The sequence below is a fragment of the Nerophis lumbriciformis genome, linkage group LG02, assembly GCF_033978685.3.
Source record: "Nerophis lumbriciformis linkage group LG02, RoL_Nlum_v2.1, whole genome shotgun sequence".
NCBI lineage: Eukaryota > Metazoa > Chordata > Actinopteri > Syngnathiformes > Syngnathidae > Nerophis > Nerophis lumbriciformis.
Genome location: NC_084549.2, coordinates 73,624,990 through 73,646,048, shown reverse-complemented (window position 1 = coordinate 73,646,048; position 21,059 = coordinate 73,624,990). Strand labels below are relative to the sequence as shown.

Here is a 21,059-nt window from a genome sequence, read left to right as displayed (position 1 = left end):
GACGATAAATTAGAAATGACCAACGACAGAAGTGCGACGATTCTGTTGGCAGCAGCATCTCGTTGACAGATGCGCTTCCTTACAAAAACATAGTTTGGCGCGCAGGCGTCAGTGCGACACAGTTGGCGTATCGGTCACGTGACCCAAACAGCTCATGATCGGTCACGTGACTTTCTAAAAGCGGTACGCGCACCGACACGGGGTTTTGCTCTATGAGCTCGACGCATGCACCGATGCATCGGTGTTGCCGGACCCATCACTACTGCAGTGTTTCATGACCAGCAGGCGCACTAAATGTAAACTAAATGTGGTGCAATAAATGTAAAAAAAAAATACAGAGGGACCAAAAGAATAACTTACTATCCTCATTTTGCCAAAATCTTTACTAGCTCTGGACCAAAAGTAAAGTTAGTATTATTCGCGGTCACATGAGTGCCTTTTGACCAATCGCTGAGGAGATCGCCTGCAATCCAATCGGCCATACTCTCTATACACCACTTTGACAGGCCTTAATTTATACTGATACACAATCCACTTATAAACACGCCACTATTATATTTGATACAAAATACAGTACTAAAGGTTAGTTTTTAGTTGAGTCTTGTTTGTTGTGTTCCCTGCTTTGTCACAGTTAATTAAATAAGCACACCTCTTGCAGGTTGAAGTGTTGCTGGTTTGTTTTGGCAGCCGCCAGAGCTGACTGAAAATACAAAAATAGACCTTTCTAGTGAAGCGTTTCTGTAAAATAAAAATTAAAAAAAAGGTGGCCACTTGACCGCTGTATACAAAGAAGAGTGGCTGAAGTGCATGGAGACTTTTAAAGCCATTCGCTACAGTCCAGGTCTGCTGAGTCTGGATGAGAAGCCGCCCCGGCTGTGAGACCGAGGCGGGACGGACGTGGGCACCACTGGAGCTACGGGACAGGGGGGGGGAAGACCGGTTTCAATTTGTTAATGGACAGAAATGGTTTGTGTGGCTCGACTGCTTCTGCCTACTAACCTGGGAGCGGGGCGTGGAGCTCCTCGTCCCTGATTGGCCAATGGCCCAGGGGGTGGTGGTGGGAAAACGAGTCGAGGAAAGACGAGCTGGCGATGCCGAGGCTGACGCCGGTCACACCGATCCCGAGGGAGTCTGGTGGAGACGGGAGGGAGCGTTAACACACATGACCTCCTCTAAAAAAAGCTACAGTGCAGTATTATGGTAATTGGTCTGTCTGTTTATCCATCCATCCATCTTCTTCCGCTTAACCGAGGTCGGGTCGCGGGGGCAGCAGCCTAAGCAGGGAAGCCCAGACTTCCCTCTCCCCAGCCACTTGGTCCAGCTCCTCCCGGGGGATCCCGAGGCGCTCCCAGGCCAGCCGGGAGACATAGTCTTCCCAACGTGTCCTGGGTCATATATATATATATATATATATATATATATATATATATATATATATATATGTCTTAATAAGGTTATCCAAAAAATAGTGCTCGATACCGTAGTAGAGCGCAATATATGTATGTGTGGGGAAAAAAAATCACAAGACTATTTCATCTCTACAGGCCTGTTTCATGAGGGGGGTACCCTCAATCGTCAGGAGATTGAGGGTACCCCCCTCATGAAACAGGCCTGTAGAGATGAAATAGTCTTGTGATTTTTTTTCCCCACACATACATATATATATATATATATATATATATATATATATTAGAGATGCGCGGATAGGCAATTATTTCATCCGCAACCGCATCAGAAAGTCGTCAACCATCCGCCATCCACCCGATGTAACATTTGATCAGAACCGCACCCGCCCGTTGTTATATATCTAATATAGACGATGCAAGGCATTAGTGAGGTTATAAAGCTTTTGCCTGTTAAAGAAAGGAGACTGATCCAATGCAGCACAGACATTCACGTGCCACGCTGTCACGACCCAGACGCACACCAGTGTGCAATCATATGGGAGCCGCGCTGAGCGCACCTCCAAGCGCGTCTCGCTGCCGGCGACGGCCGGGTATGGGCCCGACGCTCCAGCGCCATCCATTTTCAGGGCTAGTTGATTCGGCAGGTGGGTTGTTACACACTCCTTAGCGGGTTCCGCCTTCCATGGCCACCGTCCTGCTGTCTATATCAACCAGGGTGAGCCCCACCCTTTTCATGAGCGCACTGCGCGCGGAGTGACCCCTGTTACGCGCCCCCGGCAACAGGGGTGGCGGGCAGGTAAGCTGCGCGGGCGGAGCGCGCGGAGTGACCCCTGTTACGAGCCCCCGGCCACGGGGGTGGCGGGCAGGTAAGCTGCTTACCTGCTGCGTGTGACGCCGGCCGCGGCGAAGGCGGACGAGGCGGGGTGTCGGTGCGGTGGGCGCGGTGGTGACCCTGGACGTGCGTCGGGCCCTTCTCGCGGATCGCCTCAGCTACGGCTCCCGGTGGGGCCCTCTCGGGGGAAGGGGCCTCGGTCCCGGACCCCGGCGAGGCGTCCCTTCTCCGCTCCGTAAAAGTGTCCATCTCTTTTTTTTTCTTTCTTCTGTTGTGGCATATGCTGCAGGTGCCTGCTCGTTTTTCGTATGTGGGTAACAACATTTAACTATGTATATATATTTCCCAATTGGTTTAACTGCCACCCGCCTGAATCTATTTAAAATCTAATTGTTTTTTATTTCAACCGCCCGACCCGACCCGACCCGCGGATAAAATCAAATTTTTTTTAATTTCATCCGCCCGATCCGTGGATAATCCGCGGACTCCGCGGTTGTGCCCGCAAACCGCGCATCTCTAATATATATATATATATATATATATATATATATATTATACTTGCCCACCTTGAGACCTCCGATTTCGGGGGGTGGGGGGTGGGGGCGTGGTCAGGGGTGGGGCGGGGCGTGGTTGGGGGCGTGGTTAAGAGGGGAGGAGTATATTGACAGCTAGAATTCACCAAGTCAAGTATTTCATATATATATATATATATATATATATATATATATATATATATATATATATATATATATATATATATATATATATATATATATATATATATATATCTACATCCTGAAAATATGCAAACAAAACTGTGTTTAGATAATTGATACTTCAAACTTGCATAAACAAATCTTAAGGAATATAACATAATTTGGCTTCTGAGAGCTTCAAAATGTAATGAATAAAATGCTAAAGTTGTTGATAAACAAGCAATTATTTTAATAATTAAATATGGTCATTTTAAATGAATTATGATCATTTAAAATTAATTAATTCAAATATGTTTATTTTAATGTATAATTCTATGGCTGGATGTAATAAGGAGTCAGAAAAAATACAAATAAAAATACAATTAATTTTGATGTTTTTAGCAAAATATAGTAAAAATGTATTTGTATTTTTTTTTTTTTTAATTAATAAATATATTTGTTTTTAGGTAAGATAAACATAATATTACAATTTGTCTCTAGTCTGGATGATTTAGTTCTTGTCACCCTGTTGTCCTCCCGTCATGAAAAAAGGCTGTCCTCACTGGAGGGGGCGTGGCCTCCAGTTCCAGCTGAAAATCGGGAGATTTTCGGGAGAATATTTGTCCCGGGAGGTTTTCGGGAGAGGCACTGAATTTCGGGAGTCTCCCGGAAAATTCGGGAGGGTTGGCAAGTATGATATATATATATATATATATATATATATATATATTGTAGCATCCCGGAAGAGTTAGTGTTGCAAGGGGTTCTGGGTATTTGTTCTGTTGCGTTACTGTGCGGATGTTCTCCCAAAATGTGTTTGTCATTCTTGTTTGGTGTGGGTTCACAGTGTGGCGCATATTTGTAACAGTGTTAAAGTTGTTTATACGTCCACCCTCAGTGTGACATGTACGGCTGTTGACCAAGTATGCGTTTGCATTCACTTGTGTGTGTCAAAAGCCGTAGATATTATGTGACTGGGCCGGCACGCAAAGGCTGTGCCTTTAAGGCATACTTGCCAACCTTGAGACCTCCGATTTCGGGAGGTGGGGGGCGTGGTTGGGGGCGTGGTTAAGATATATATATATATAAGAAATACTTGACTTTCAGTGAATTCTAGCTATATATATATATATATATATATATATATATACATATACATATATAAATAAATAAAAGAAATACCTGAATTTCAGTGATCATTTATTTACACATATACACACACATAACACTCATCTACTCATTGTTGAGTTAAGGGTTGAATTGTCCATCCTTGTTCTATTCTCTGTCACTATTTCAGAACACACACATTATACAAATATACATTATAAATACAATAAGAAAACGGGAACTCTAATTTGGGAGTCTGAATTAGGATCAGAAGTTCCTATATAAACATTGCGCACTCAAGTCGCCTTTTTGTATTGATTACTGCAGCTGTGCACTGGATTCATTCACAAATACAAACTACAACTCACAAACACTTTAGAGTTAGGCTCCACCATCAGAATGTGTACTTAAACTTATAAAGATCACATGGATATTATTCAGTGAGTTGATTCACCAAAACTAACCTGTTATACAGGAGGAAAAAGCACACAGGACGTTTCAATTGTTCACAGACTGGTCGCGCTCATCAGAATGACAAGACACTTCCGGTCTGCAGGTGATAGCATTCAATTGGGAAGACACGCCCTACTTACTGCCCCCTACTGACCAATGTGAATACTGATAAATGTGTAATGACAGCTCCAAAAACGAATTCAAACCACAAAATAAAATAAATAAATCAACACAAAAATGTGACACATTATGGGTGGGTCACATATGCATGTACAGTAGATGGCAGTATTGTCCCGTTTAAAAGTGTCACAACATTGCTGTTTACGGCAGACCAACTGCTTTAGGTAGACGGAAACTTGACTGCTGTTGTTGTGTGTTGTTGCCACGCTGGGAGGACGTTAATGAAACTGCCTAACAATAAACCCACATAAGAAACCAAGAACTCGCCCTCCATCATTAGCTGTTTATATTGTGGGAAAGCGGACGTGTGAACAGGCTGTCAACACGTCACTCAGGTCCGCATGGAGCTGGAGGGGGCGTGGCCTCCAGCTCCGCCTGAATTTCGGGAGATTTTCGGGAGAAAATTTGTCCCGGGAGGTTTTCGGGAGAGGCGCTGAATTTCGGGAGTCTCCTGGAAAATCCGGGAGGGTTGGCAAGTATGCTTTAAGGTTTATTGGCGTTCTGTACCTCTCCCTACGTCCGTGTACCACTCCGTACAGCGGCGTTTTAAAAAGTCATACATTTTACTTTTTGAGACCGATACCGATCATTTCCGATATTACATTTTAAAGCATTTATCGGCCGATATTATCGGACATCTCTAATTATAATGGCAATGACTGTTATTTGATTATCACAATAAACATTTAACTTGTTATGTCAGCTGACTGGTGTGATGCTGGTGTGGCGACAGTGTTGCTCACATGTGGTCCAAGAATGCTCAGGGAGTTAGAAAAGTTAAAGGGAACATTGGAGGAGCGTGTAGAATTTGGTGCAAACCTAAATTAGGATTTTTTTTAGCCTTTGGTAGAGGGCTCTAACACCGTTTTCCAGAACCAATATTTCACAGTTAAATCTCTTACCTGTGGCGACAGAGGCTCTACCAGGCCTCCCCTGCCCGATGTTGTCCAGCACCGTGAAGGAGCGGCGGTAAGGCGTGTCCGACTGAAGGGGGAACATCAGCGCTCAAACACTACAATGTCCAAAACAGGTTCATAAAAGGTGACAACTTACCCTGTATGTGTGTGTGGTGTTGGGGCGGGAGAAGACATCCAGTGGATAGAGACGATCCCTCGGAATTGAACTAGCAACCTCATCATTTACAGCGCTGTGGGCCCGGCTCGACAGGCCTTTCTGGCGCTGGAAAGGGCGCCACCTTTTTTTAGACGATTTCTATGGTGTGGTTTTGAACTTGAACATGCGCAGTTACCTGAGCAGCTTTGGGCTGCTGCTCCGACCCCACTTCGCCAGCGCCGATGGGCGGTAGGAGCATGTTCCTGCTCAGTGCAAACAACGGAGACATCAGCCGGTCGCTGGCCGTCGGTCTTTTGGAGGAAGACGACAATTTAAAACAACAAATGTTACTTTTCCATTTGGAGTTCATCTGCTTCATGTGCAACTTTTATCACTGTTATTCTTCACCGCAGCACCATGACTACCTTAAAAAATTATATACAGGTAAAAGCCAGTAAATTAGAATATTTTGAAAAACTTGATTCATTTCAGTAATTGCATTCAAAAGGTGTAACTTGTACATTATATTTATTCATTGCACACAGACTGATGCATTCAAATGTTTATTTCATTTAATTTTGATGATTTGAAGTGGCAACAAATGAAAATCCAAAATTCCGTGTGTCACAAAATTAGAATATTACTTAAGGCTAATACAAAAAAGGGATTTTTAGAAATGTTGGACAACTGAAAAGTATGAAAATGAAAAATATGAGCATGTACAATACTCAATACTTGGTTGGAGCTCCTTTTGCCTCAATTACTGCGTTAATGCGGCGTGGCATGGAGTCGATGAGTTTCTGGCACTGCTCAGGTGTTATGAGAGCCCAGGTTGCTTTGATAGTGGCCTTCAACTCTTCTGCGTTTTTGGGTCTGGCATTCTGCATCTTCCTTTTCACAATACCCCACAGATTTTCTATGGGGCTAAGGTCAGGGGAGTTGGCGGGCCAATTTAGAACAGAAATACCATGGTCCGTAAACCAGGCACGGGTAGATTTTGCGCTGTGTGCAGGCGCCAAGTCCTGTTGGAACTTGAAATCTCCATCTCCATAGAGCAGGTCAGCAGCAGGAAGCATGAAGTGCTCTAAAACTTGCTGGTAGACGGCTGCGTTGACCCTGGATCTCAGGAAACAGAGTGGACCGACACCAGCAGATGACATGGCACCCCAAACCATCACTGATGGTGGAAACTTTACACTAGACTTCAGGCAACGTGGATCCTGTGCCTCTCCTGTCTTCCTCCAGACTCTGGGACCTCGATTTCCAAAGGAAATGCAAAATTTGCATGGTTGGGTGATGGTTTGGGGTGGGAGGGGGCGCACCGTGCGGGGGGAGGAGGGGGGGGGCGTAATGTTGTAACAAATAATATTTCTATTAAATAGGCTTTACTTTGCATTTTAATTAACGTGGTGTAACCTATTATTATGGGCTTTCCTCTTGGTGATGTTAAGTTCCTGTTATACGCTGTCATACAGTATATGCCTTGAGCTCTTATTTTGAAGGCGCTGAGAGCGGAAGTGAGGTCACGTTGTTGGAGTGGAGCGAAGGTTTTGAAAAGAAGGTAAATAAAGGGTCCTCGTGTAAACTGGAGATTCCGTGTTTATTATTTTGTAGTTTCATACCGTATAGGCGACATATATAAACCCTCGGTTACAGTGGGATTATTTTTTGTATTTAGAAATAATAGTACCAACTTCTTTTTTTTTTTTTTTTTCTCCAACATTTGTGGCACTGGCGTGGCGCCCCCTGATGGACGGCGCCCTTAGCATTTGCCTATATGGCCTATGCCACGGGCCGGCCCTGCTCCCCCCCCTGTGCGTCGGTTGAGGTGGGCGGGGTTTAGTAGGGGGGGGGATTTGGTGGTAGCAGGAGTGTATAATGTAGCCCGGAAGAGTCAGGGCTGCATGGGATTCTGGGTATTTGTTCTGTTGTGTTTATGTTGTGTTAAGGTGCAGATGTTCTCCCGAAATGTGTTTGGTGTGGGTTCACAGTGTGGTGCATTATTAGTAAGAGTGTTACATTTTTTTATACCTCCACCGTCAGTGTAACCTGTGTGGTTGTTGACCAAGTATGCCTTGCTGTCACTTACGTGAGCAAGCAGAAGCCCCATACATCGTGTTGGGGGCCGGCACGCTTGTTGTAGTGGGCGTTAAATGCTGTACCTTCACGGCACGTTCGAGAGAACAGTTGCCTTGAAATTTGTAGTCTACCGGAAAAATAGGGAGGGTTGACAAGAATGATGCTGTCAAGTGTTATTCGTAGAAAACCCGCGGGCCGCACTAACATCCAATTTTTCATATTAAGGTGTAGACAGGGTGTCTGAGACCCTCGCTTTATACATAGCATAAAGCAAAAAAAAACTTTGTATGTAGTGTTATTTCATGTTAAATTTCAAAAGATTTTTGTGGCTCCCATTGTTTTCTTTAATTTGTGAAACTGGTCAAAATGGCTCTTTGACTGGTAAAGGTTGCCGACCCCTGCCCTACGAGAAGACAAAAGCTGTCTTTGATCTTAAATCAAGCAAAAGGCCTACCGCTTGTAAACCTCCACTGTGTGCGATGGGATGCGACGTGGAGGTGTCGGTTTCTTTGATCTATTGGACAGCCACAGGAAAACCTTATCATGACCCGAGATCTACAAAGCAGGGAGGGGGCAAACCTGACACGGCTCCAAGCACCTTTTTGTTTGAACTGTTTATAACCAAGCGCCGCAGCAGTTTATGAACCCTCCCCTTAGAAGCAGCTGTAGCCATGTAATCAGAAAATGCCCGAATAAATGAGGAGGCGTGTGGAACCCTTTCCTCAAAGCGTGGGGCGACATTGTACAAGGGTGCAAGTGCACGCGCTCTCCTCATGAGCTAAATTGAATCCTGTCTCTGTTTGATTCCTTGCTTCTTGTCTTTGTTTAATAGATAGTTCGGTGTTTGAACCTGACAACAACCACCATTGAAAGGCGTGTGTGTGTTTGTGTGTGTGTGTGCGCCTCAACTCACAGCCGAGTGCCCCGAATGATCTCATCCATGGATCCCATTGTGCTGGACTGACTCAGACTGGGAGCCAGAGGCTGGAGTGTCCGGGGCGGAAGGTTCCTGCGGCGTGCCGACTGAGGTGGGCGGGTCAACGACGAAGAGCTATACTCCAGAACCCGGCGAGTGCGAGGCTTGCCGACGGGCGACTGGCTCAAGGGGACGCTCTCTTCCGTCTCCCTGCAGGAAGAATGGGGCGAGTGGGTGGACAGAGACTGGGCGGCTTCTAATGGTGCCTCCTTACTGGGTTCTGTCCAGCGCAGCCAGGTTCCTCTGCTGCAGCGGGATGCTGTGGATGGTGATGAGGTCATTCAGGTTGTGCTGAACCTTTCCCGCCTGGTGAGAGAACAGGTGATGTAGTAGGAAGATTACACCCACATGCTTTATTGTGGTTAGTTATTTTATGGGGTGAACTTGTCAAGAGTTAATTAGCATGCGGCAGGCCCCGTAATCGGCAAAGCTACTCAAATAAAAACACTCACAAGACTTTTAAAAAGGCAAACAAAACAAAGTTAATCTGTGATAATGGACGGGCACGAGCACAGAGTCTACAACTAAAGCAGGAGGAGGGCAATGGTCGCGAGCCGCCATTTTGGCTCAAAGCGAGGCAGTTTTACATACACTGGTCGGCCTTTTCTGCTTTTTGGATTTCCATCGGGACTTGTGCTTTGAGCCCTTTGACCTCTTGTAGGGCGTGGGGGAAAAACACAAGACAGGAGAAATGAAAAAGAGCACATGAGGAAAACAACGTCAGGGTGCAGCGGTAAGGATGAAACGGGGATACGTGTTTGTGTGTGTGCATTCTTATCAAGCAAAGGCGGACAGCTTGTAAATCTCCACTGTGTGCCATGGAATTCACCACGCCGTAGGAGTCTCTGTTTTTCAGATCTGGACAACCAACGGGAGGGGCCGTATCAGGATCCGAAGTCTCCAAGAAGATAAGGTGGACGAGCAGAGAGGGGGGTGAACCTGACACCGCTCCAAGCACATTTTGTTTGAACTGTTTATGTATCGTGTGTGCTGCTGGGCTGCTGCATAATGTGATCCCTCCCCTTAGAAGCAGCTTCAGCTATGTAATCAGGGAATGCCCAAATAAATGGGGAGGCGCGGGAACTTTTTCCTCAGAGCGTGGGGTGACACTGTATGAGGGTGCAGTTCAGGCCCGGCCCTAACCAATCTGGCGCCCTAGGCAAGATTTTAGGTGGCGCCCCCCCACATCGGCAGTGAAGTGTATATACTCACAAGAAACCGAATAGCTTTGTCTTTGACCTTTTGTTTTTACTTACAACTATACCTAATATATAAAGGGGTGGAAAAGTGACTATTACCTGCAGGGCAAACATTAGCTAACCAGAAGGCAATAACAATGTAAACAAAAAACACCTGCTTAAAATATCTAATACAAATGTCCCAGAGGAATGTAGGTGGGAGTACTGTAATTACCTAACGTTACATTATTATTTTCCATAACAATTTAGCCCCCTCCACAATATTAACCCGACGTTAAAACAGAACTAGCTATTTATTGATTAGCTATTGCCGAATCATGTAACATTAGCTTAATGCTAAAAAGCCAGGTTACTATCACATTCTGTAACAGACAAATAATTTCATGTAGGCTAACGTTACCTACTTGCTACCTCTGTCTTTTCTCGTTTCTCCTCCTCTTCTTTTCTCTTTTTTCTTCCCTGGGCACCTGACAGTTTTGGCCGTTTTGACAGCTTGTGTTGATTTTTTGATGTGGTGACGTCCAAAAAGAGTCATGATACGGGAAGGGAGGGGGCGCACCGTGCGGGGGGGGGATGTTGTAACAAATAATAATTCTATTAAATAGGCTTTACTTTGCATTTTAATTAACGTGGGATTATTTTTTGTATTTAGAAATAATAGTACCAACTTTTTTTCTCTTTTTTTTCTTTTCTCTCCAACATTTGTGGCACTTGCGTGGCGCCCCCTGATGGACGGCGCCCTTAGCATTTGCCTATACGGCCTATGCCACGGGCCGGCCCTGGTGCAGTTCCACGCGTTCTCCTCATGAGCTAAATTGAATCCCGTCTCTGTTTGATTCCTTGCTTCTTGTCCTGTTTAATAGATAGTTCGGTGCTTGAACCTGACACTCTGAGACGGACAAACACAGCACATTAACATTAAACGGCGTGTTCCCAGTAGGGCTTACTTGAAACACTTTTGAACCATCTAAATTCCAGCATCAAGGCTAGATTTTGACCAACATCATTCCAACACACTATTGGGGACACCTGAAACGTATTTAAATTTGCTGTTGTCAAACCAACATGCCAAATAATAAATGCATTGACTACAAAGCATTATAGCAAACTCAAGGCCAGATCCGGCCCGACGCGTCATTTAAAAGCCTGGGAATAATGTGGATACTTCATCTTTCTTAGTAAATGTTTTCACTGTTTCCATTTTGACAGAAAAAAAATGTATGTAATACATGGAATTTAATATGTTTTAAACTTTGATGTACCGTATTTTCCGCACTATTAGCCGCACCTAAAAACCACAAATTTACTCAAAAGCTGACAGTGCGCCTTATAACCCGGTGCGCTTTATATATGGATTAATATTAAGATTCATTTTCATAAAGTTTCGGTCTCGCAACTACGGTAAACAGCCGCCATCTTTTTTCCCCGTAGAAGAGGAAGTGCTTCTTCTTCTACGCAAGCAACCGCCAAGGTAAGCACCCGCCCCCATAGAACAGGAAGCGCTTCTTCTTCTACTGTAAGCAACCACCCGCCCCGGTAGAAGAAGAAGAAGCGCGCGGATATTACGTTTCATTTCCTTTGTGTGTTTACATCTGTAAAGACCACAAAATGGCTCCTACTAAGCGACAGGTTTCCGGTTCATGAAAAGACGCAATCTCTCCATCCGCACACGGACTACTATTTCACAGCAACTGCCTAAAGACTTTCAAGAAAAGCTGGCTACTTTCCGTGCATATTGTAAAAACAAGATAGCTGAAAAAAAGATCCGGCCAGAGAACATTATCAACATGGACGAGGTTCCACTGACTTTTGATATTCCTGTGAACCGCACTGTGGATACAACGGGAGCACGTACGGTGAATATTCGCACCACAGGGAATGAGAAGTCATCCTTCACTGTGGTTCTAGCTTGCCATGCTAATGGCCAGAAACTTCCACCCATGGTGATATTCAAAAGGAAGACCTTGCCAAAAGAGACCTTTCCAGCCGGCGTCATCATAAAAGCTAACTCGAAGGGATGGATGGATGAAGAAAAGATGAGCGAGTGGTTAAGGTAAGTTTACGCGAAGAGGCCGGGTGGCTTTTTTCACGCAGCTCCGTCCATGTTGATATACGACTCCATGCGCGCCCACATCACGCTGGTTTTTAATATATTATTAAAGTTTGACTGACCTATCCGACTGTTTTTTTGACATTCTTTTAGCGCAGTTAGATGCGGCTTACAACACGGGGCGGCTTATGGGTGGACAAAGTTTTGAAATATGCTGTTCATTGAAGGCGCGGCTTATAACCCAGGGCGCCTTATAGTGCGGAAAATACGGTAATCAGGAAATGCCCAAATAAATGAGGAGGCGTGGATCTCCCTCTTCAGAGCGGTGGGTGACACTGACGAAGGGTGCAGGTCCACACGCGCTCTCCTCATGAGCTAAAATTGAATCCTGTCTCTGTTTGATTCCTTGCTTCTTGTCTTGTTTAATAGATAGTTCGGTGTTTGAACCTGACAATCGGGATTCGAATGTGATGGAATAAATTTTTTAGCACCCCTAATTATTATATACCGTTTGTAAAAACAACAATAAATACTTGAATATCTGCTTGTCACCTGGACTTACTGTTGGAATAATTGTTTGTAAGTTATCACAAAAGAAACGTTGTATTATGAATGCTGTCTTTCGAGGCCTAACAAGAGGAAGAAGGCTCGGGAAACGCCACTGTGATTTCAACACGGACAGATGGCAGGATCTGCTCAACTTCCAGAGGAACTCTCTTTGAAGTGTTAAACGAACTCTCTCTGAAGTATTTCACAAAGTCTCTTCCAACTATTTGGTAACCGAGGTCAACGCTATTTACGACCCGCCGCCCTCTTGAAGTTGCTGTGGTCAGGAGACGGGAGGGGTTATCCATTGTCCTCCAACACCTGCCCCAGCTGGATCCAGGAAGAGCCCAAGCCCGAGAAATCCTCTTCTTGGACTTAAAAGCGACCGAAAACAATGACTGTTTTACATACCTCCCATTCCTGCTGTGACATGTGTTGGTGCGTGAACATTGAACATCTGAATAAAGGAGGTGACGAAAACCTTCTTCGTCAGAGCGTGGTGCAGGACTGTACAGAGAGTGCAGTGGCCATGTCTCTCCTCAATATTGAGTCCAAATTGAATTCTGTCTCTGTTTGATTCCTTGCCTTTTGTCTTGTTTAATAGATGTCCTCAGTGTTTGAACGTGACACTTACGATTTCAAAGCAAGTTATCCATCAATTTGTATGTACAAAAATCAAATAACCAAATGCATAGACAATAATATAACGAAGGGATTATACTTTGATATTCTTACATTCACTGTTACAAGCGGCCCCCTGAGGGCAGCCATGACTGCAACGTGGCCCTCCATGAAAACAAGTTCCACACCCCTGCATTAAAGCGTATGGCAGCAATCCTCAGGTTATGTACAAACATGGCCCCTAGTGGCTTTTCTGTCTGTAATATTTTCTTTGGCCTTTCCATCCATCCATCAATTTTCTACCGCTTGTCCCTTGTACAAGTCGCCACCTCATCGCAGGGCCAACATTCAAAATAAGGCATTTAACGTACTTGGATAAGTGGGTGTCAATCCTTGTGAAATAATGTGTCCCCCCCATTTGTGTTGACCAAGAAAGTGTTTATATTGGTAATCCGTTGCTTGAATCAGTCCACTAACCAACTAACCTGGAACTGCAGGCCGGTAGTGAGCGTAGGCAAAGGTGGCGCTCTGCTCTGCCTCACCTTGGGCAGCATGGCGGGCAGTGTGGCGAACAATGGCGGAGGACTCAAGCGCCTAGAAGGCCTTTCATCATCTGCCAACCACGCAATGTGAAACACGTATTGTTAAGAGATTCATTTGGCCTACTGATAATACATTTATATAAACAAGGTTCATCTAGAAAAGCCTGAATAGTAAAAATAACATCCTCACATGACACCTCTGAGGAAGGCTGCTGAAGCAAGGTAGCCTAAACTATCCATCCATCCATCCATCTTCTTCCGCTTATCCGAGGTCGGGTCGCGGGGGCAGCAGCCTAAGCAGGGAAGCCCAGACTTCCCTCTCCCCAGCCACTTCGTCTAGCTCCTCCCGGGTGATCCCGAGGCGTTCCCAGGCCAGCCGGGAGACATAGTCTTCCCAACGTGTCCTGGGTCTTCCTCGTGGCCTCCTATCGGTCGGACATGCCCTAAACACCTCCTTAGGGAGGCGCTCGGGTGGCATCCTGACCAGATGCCCGAACCACCTCATCTGGCTCCTCTCGATGTGGAGGAGCAGCGGCTTTACTTTGAGCTCCCCCCGGATGACAGAGCTTCTCACCCTATCTCTAAGGGAGAGCCCCGCCACCCGGCGGAGGAAACTCATTTCGGCCGCTTGTACCCGTGATCTTGTCCTTTCGGTCATGACCCAAAGCTCATGACCATAGGTGAGGATGGGAACGTAGATCGACCGGTAAATTGAGAGCTTTGCCTTCCGGCTCAGCTCCTTCTTCACCACAACGGATCGATACAGCGTCCGCATTACTGAAGACGCCGCACCGATCCGCCTGTCGATCTCACGATCCACTCTTCCCTCACTCGTGAACAAGACTCCGAGGTACTTGAAGTCCTCCACTTGGGGCAAGATCTCCTCCCCAACCCGGAGATGGCACTCCACCCTTTTCCGGGCGAGAACCATGGACTCGGACTTGGAGGTGCTGATTCTCATCCCAGTCGCTTCACACTCAGCTGCGAACCGATCCAGTAAGAGCTGAAGATCCTGGCCAGATGAAGCCATCAGGACCACATAATCTGCAAAAAGCAGAGACCTAATCCTGCAGCCACCAAACCGGATCCCCTCAACGCCCTGACTGCGCCTAGAAATTCTGTCCATAAAAGTTCTGAACAGAATGGGTGACAAAGGGCAGCCTTGGCGGAGTCCAACCCTCACCGGAAACGTGTCCGACTTACTGCCGGCAATGCGAACCAAGCTCTGACACTGATCATACAGGGAGCGGACTGCCACAATCAGACAGTCCGATACCCCATACTCTCTGAGCACTCCCCACAGGACTTCCTGAGGGACACGGTCGAATGCCTTCTCCAAGTCCACAAAGCACATGTAGACTGGTTGGGCAAACTCCCATGCACCCTCAAGGACCCTGCCGAGAGTATAGAGCTGGTCCACAGTTCCACGACCAGGACGAAAACCACACTGTTCCTCCTGAATCCGAGGTTGGACTATCCGGCGTAGCCTCCTCTCCAGTACACCTGAATAGACCTTACCGGGAAGGCTGAGGAGTGTGATCCCACGATAGTTAGAACACACCCTCCGGTTCCCCTTTTTAAAGAGAGAAACCACCACCCCGGTCTGCCAATCCAGAGACCTCCTAGCCTAAACTAGTCAGGTACAAAAGCCAAAAGCAGTGAAGTTGTCACGTTGTGTAAATGGTCAATAAAAAGAGAATACAACAAATCCTTTTCAACTTATATTCAATTGAATAGACTGCAATGACAAGATACTTAATGTTCACACTGAGAAACTTGCAAATAATCATGAACTTAGAATTTAATGGCAGCAACACATTGCAAAAAAGTTGGCAAAAGGGCATTTTTACCACTGTGTTACATGGCCTTTCCTTTTAACAACACTCACCACGTCCACAGTTTCCAAAAACAATTTGAAATGTGGACTCGTCAGACCACAGAACACTTTTCCACTTTGCATCAGTCCATCTTAGATGAGCTCGGGCCCAGCGAACCCGGCGGTGTTTCTGGGTGTTGTTGATAAATGGCTTTGGCTTTGCATAGTAGAGTTTTAACTTGCACTTACAGATGTAGCGACCAACTGTAGTTACTGACAGTGGTTTTTTTAAGTGTTCCTGAGCCCATGTAGTGATATCCTTTACACACTGATGTCGCTTTTTGAAGCAGTACCACCTGAGGGATCGAAGGTCACGGGCATTCAATGTTGGTTTTCAGCCTTGCCGCTTACGTGCAGTGATTTCTCCAGATTCTCTGAACATTTTGATGATATTACGGAGCGTAGATGGTGAAATCCCTAAATTCCTTGGTTGAGAAATGTTGTTCTTAAACTATTTGCTCAGGCATTTGTTGACAAAGTGGTGGCCCTCGCCCCGTCCTTGTTTGTGAACGACTGAGCATTTCATGGATGCTGCTTTTATACCCAATCATGGCACCCACCTGTTCCCAATTAGCCTGTTCACCTGTGGGATGTTCCAAATAAGTCTTTGATGAGCATTCCTCAACTTTCTCAGTCTTTTTTGCCACTTGTGCCAGCTTTTTGGAAACATGTTGCAGGCATCAAATTCCAAATGAGCTAATATTTGCAAAAAAATAACGACGTTTTACAGTGTGAACATGAAATATCTTGTCTTTGCAGTCTATTCAATTGAATATAAGTTGAAAATGATTTGTTGTATTCTCTTTTAATTAACTATTTACACAACGTGACAACTTCATTGGTTTTGGGTTTTGTACAAACATGTTTACTATTCAGGCTTTTAACCAGAGGTGGGTAGTAACGCGCTACATTTACTCCGTTACATGTACTTGAGTAACTTTTGGGATAAATTGTACTTCTAAGAGTAGTTTTAATGCAACATACTTTTACTTTTACTTGAGTATATTTATAGAGAAGGAACGCTACTTTTACTCCGCTACTTTTATCTACATTCAGCTCGCTACTCGCTACTAATTTTTATCGATCTGTTAATGCACGCTTTGTTTGTTTTGGTCTGTCAGACAGACCTTCATAGTGCCTGCGTTTCAACAAATACAGTCACTGGTGACGTTCACTCCGTTCCACCAATCAGATGCAGTCACTGGTGACGTTGGACCAATCAAACAGAGCCAGGGGTCACATGACCTGACTTAAACAAGTTGAAAAACTTATTGGGGTGTTACCATTTAGTGGTCAATTGTACGGAATATATACTGTACTGTGCAATCCACTAATACAAGTTCCAATCAATCAATCAAAAGTGTGAAGGAAAAAAGACCATTTTTTATTTCAACCGTAAACCCCGTCAAAAGCCTAAAGACTGACTGCACAGTTCCTGTCTTCACAATAAAAGTGCCGCTCCATCGCGCCTGCGCTTTCAAAATAAGAGTCTCCGAAAGCCTGCGCAAACAAGCTAGCAAGCTACGGAGTTTGCCGCCAATGTATTTCTTGTAAAGTGTATAAAAACGAATATGGAAGCTGGACATATAAGATGCCAAAAACCAACCACTTTCATGTGGTATTGGACAGAAAGGAGGAACTTTTTTTCTCCTCCATTTGAAAACGTGGACGTTTGTCATCACTACTGTCTGATTCCAATCAATGCAAGTCATCAGAATCAGGTAATACACCAACTTATATTCTTGTCTTCATGAAAGAAAGGAATCTATATGTGTTAAACATGCATGTATATTCATTAAAACACCTTTAACATGTAAACAAAAACGGCAAAAAATATATATATAAATTATATATTGTATATATCAATGTATGTATATATATATATGTGTGTGTGTGTGTATATATATATATATATGTATATATGTGTGTGTGTGTGTGTGTATATATATATATATATGATATGTGTGTGTATGTTACTCATCAGTTACTCAGTACTTGAGTAGTTTTTTTACAACATACTTTTTACTTTTACTCAAGTAAATATTTGGGTGACTACTCCTTACTTTTACTTGAGTAATAAATCTCTAAAGTAACAGTACTCTTACTTGAGTACAATTTCTGGCTACTCTACCCACCTCTGCTTTTAACCTTGTTTATATAAATGTGAAACACAGTTAAAGTCGCCAGATGAGTTCAAATAATTGAGGGTGCCGGGTGAGCATACCGGTGGCATGGCCCTCCCACTGGCGCTGGACCAGCTCTCTGGTGCAGCCCACCAGCTGCCTCCACACGTCGTCGAACAAGTGGTCGAGAACAGCCTGACGGCGACACCTGTAGGGCGAGACGGGAGGCATGCAGCGGGGCCTCAGGCATGGCTGGGAGCACTTCCACTCGTCCTCCCTGTGTGAGACACGCAAGGTTGCACCGCAGCTGGGAAAAAGGCGAGTGTGCAGCAAACTCACAGGCTGATGCTGTCAAAGGCCAGGTACTCCTCAATGTGGCCCTCCGCTTCGATCACTCGGGGCCTGTCGCCGGAGCCGTTCGGATCGGCCGAGTTGGACTTCTGCATCGCCGCGCTCCGGCCTTTCACGTTCAGTCTTGGAGACACAAAAGGACTACATGATAATGCTGATGAGTGCATGACAAGTGTCAGAATAATTGTATGTAAGTTATCACACAACTCGTTTGCTTGCAGTTCAGGTTGCCCTGGTTACTATCCACTTGTTCTTATCAAGCAAAAGTGGACAGCTTGTAAATCTCCACTGTGTGTCTGGAATGCGCCTCGCCGTAGAAGTGTCTGTTTTTCAGTTTGGGACAGCCACGGGAGGGGCCGTATCAGGACCCGGAATCTCAAAGAAGATAAAGCGGACGAGCAGAGAAGGGGCAAACCTGACACCGCTCCAAGCACACTTTGTTTTAACTGTTTAGGAACCGGCGCTAGGCTGACTGCATAATGTGACCCCTCCCCTTAGAAGCAGTTTCAGCTATGTCAGGGGTCGGCAACCCAAAATGTTGAAAGAGCCATATTGGACCAAAAATACAAAAAAAAAAATCTGTCTGGAGCCGCAAAAAATTAAAAGCCATATTACATACAGATAGTGTGTCATGAGATATAAATTGAATTAAGAGGACTTAAAGGAAACTAAATGACCTCAAATATAGCTACAAATGAGGCATTATGATGCAATATGTACATACAGCTAGCCTAAATAGCATGTTAGCATCGATTAGCTTGCAGTCATGCAGTGACCAAATATGTCTGATTAGCACTCCAACAAGTCAATAACATCAACAAAACTCACCTTTCATGCACAACCTTAAAAGTTTAATGGACAAAATGAGACAGAAAAAGAAGTGGCATAAAACACGTCCTAGGAAGTTATACATGTAAACAAACTACGGTGAGTTCAAGGACCGCCAAAATTAGTAGGACAAAACGGGGCTCGCCAAATACTCGAATCAGTGAAGCATGTTTACCGTATTTTCCGCACCATAAGCCGCCCTGGGTTATAAGCCGCGCCTTCAATGAACGGCATATTTCAAAACTTTGTCCACCTATAAGCCGCCCCGTGTTATAAGCCGCATCTAACTGCGCTAAAGGAATGTCAAAAAAACAGTCAGATAGGTCAGTCAAACTTTAATAATATATTAAAAACCAGCGTGATGTGGGCGCGCATGGAGTCGTATATCAACATGGACGGAGCTGCGTGAAAAAAGCCACCCGGCCTCTTCGCGTAAACTTAAACTTACCTTAACCACTCGCTCATCTTTTCTTCATCCATCCATCCCTTCGAGTTAGCTTTTATGATGACGCCGGCTGGAAAGGTCTCTTTTGGCAAGGTCTTCCTTTTGAATATCACCATGGGTGGAAGTTTCTGGCCATTAGCATGGCAAGCTAGAACCACAGTGAAGGATGACTTCTCATTCCCTGTGGTGCGAATATTCACCATACGTGCTCCCGTTGTATCCACAGTGCGGTTCACAGGAATATCAAAAGTCAGTGGAACCTCGTCCATGTTGATAATGTTCTCTGGCCGGATCTTTTTTCCAGCTATCTTGTTTTTACAATATGCACGGAAAGTAGCCAGCTTTTCTTGAAAGTCTTTAGGCAGTTGCTGTGAAATAGTAGTCCGTGTGCGGATGGAGAGATTGCGTCTTTTCATGAACCGGAAACCTGTCGCTTAGTAGGAGCCATTTTGTGGTCTTTACAGATGTAAACACACAAAGGAAATGAAACGTAATATCCGCGCGCTTCTTCTTCTTCTTCTACGGGGGCGGGTGGTTGCTTACAGTAGAAGAAGAAGCGCTTCCTCTTCTATGGGGGCGGGTGCTTACCTTGGCGGTTGCTTGCGTAGAAGAAGAAGCACTTCCTCTTCTACGGGGAAAAAAGATGGCGGCTGTTTACCGTAGTTGCGAGACCGAAACTTTATGAAAATGAATCTTAATATTAATCCATATATAAAGCGCACCGGGTTATAAGCCGCACTGTCAGCTTTTGAGTAAATTTGTGGTTTTTAGGTGTGGCTAATAGTGCGGAAAATACGGTAATATAAACAGTGTGCTTTATAACAATTAGGGAGCTTTGTGTCATGTTTGTCCTCCTACAGAAACCATATTAAAACAAAAAATAGATTGTTTTCCCCTCATCTTTTTCAATTTTTCATACATTTCTGAAAAAGCTCCAGAGAGCCACTAGGGCGGCGCTAAAGAGCCGCATGCGGCTCTAGAGCCGCGGGTTGCCGACCCCTGAGCTATGTAATCAGGGAATGCCCTGATTGACACTGTGCGTCGGGTGACACTGTCCGAGGGTGCAGTTCCACGCGCTCTTCTCATGAGGTAAATTGAATCCTGTCTCTGTTTGATTCCTTGCTTCTTGTTCTGTTTAATAAATAGTTCGGTGTTTGAACCTGACAACAAGACATGTGGAAACTCACTCTGTGCTGCCGCCTTCTTTGTCTGGTGACTTCTGGGATACTGACGGGATGCTGCTGCTGACCTCGTACCATTGGAAGCCTTCGTCGCTGGGACACACCAGCTGGGTGCCCAGGATCCTAAGTCACACATGTTTCAAAAATGTTATTTTTCCACATGAAATAGGAAATGTAGCGATGACAAACCGAAGATGTGGGAAGCGCTCGGCCCACTGCTGACACTCGTCCTGCAGTCCCGGCAATATCCCTACGCCGCTGCCTTCACCCTCGTACAGCTGCTTGTCGATCTCCTCAAACATTTGCTGCACTTGTCGTGACGCCGCCTTGTCGAATTCCTGGGGAAATAAAAGAGAGGGAATTCCGTTGTTACCTCCACCAAGGAGCAGGGTCATTTGTTTGTCTACAGTTTGGAATATGTTGATATAGATCAGGGATGTCAAACTGAGGGCCACATGGCAGTTTTGAGAGGGCCGCTTGTAACAGTGGATAATGTATGAATTTGCCTCTGGATTT

The 21,059-nt window shown here is 45.1% G+C and overlaps 1 protein-coding gene across 3 annotated transcripts in view; it reads right to left on the bottom strand.

The window, feature by feature from the left end:
• Nucleotides 1–660: 660 nt before the first annotated feature.
• The window catches only part of fam149b1 (family with sequence similarity 149 member B1), a 40,859-nt gene continuing 20,460 nt past the window's right edge, over nt 661–21,059 (bottom strand). For 2 of the 3 annotated variants that reach the window (XM_061968444.1, XM_061968453.1), the window contains exons 4-16: nt 20,733–20,881; nt 20,550–20,666; nt 18,078–18,212; nt 17,840–18,015; nt 13,683–13,810; nt 9,373–9,435; nt 8,996–9,087; nt 8,719–8,931; nt 5,923–6,037; nt 5,727–5,852; nt 5,576–5,657; nt 1,000–1,131; nt 661–913 (exon numbers count right to left, since the gene is read on the bottom strand). In XM_061968444.1, coding sequence (XP_061824428.1) covers nt 831–913; nt 1,000–1,131; nt 5,576–5,657; nt 5,727–5,852; nt 5,923–6,037; nt 8,719–8,931; nt 8,996–9,087; nt 9,373–9,435; nt 13,683–13,810; nt 17,840–18,015; nt 18,078–18,212; nt 20,550–20,666; nt 20,733–20,881 — 1,611 coding nt within the window. In that variant the 3' untranslated portion in view covers nt 661–830. The remainder of the gene's footprint in view (nt 914–999; nt 1,132–5,575; nt 5,658–5,726; nt 5,853–5,922; nt 6,038–8,718; nt 8,932–8,995; nt 9,088–9,372; nt 9,436–13,682; nt 13,811–17,839; nt 18,016–18,077; nt 18,213–20,549; nt 20,667–20,732; nt 20,882–21,059) is intronic. The other variant, XM_061968462.1, reaches the window with a different exon arrangement.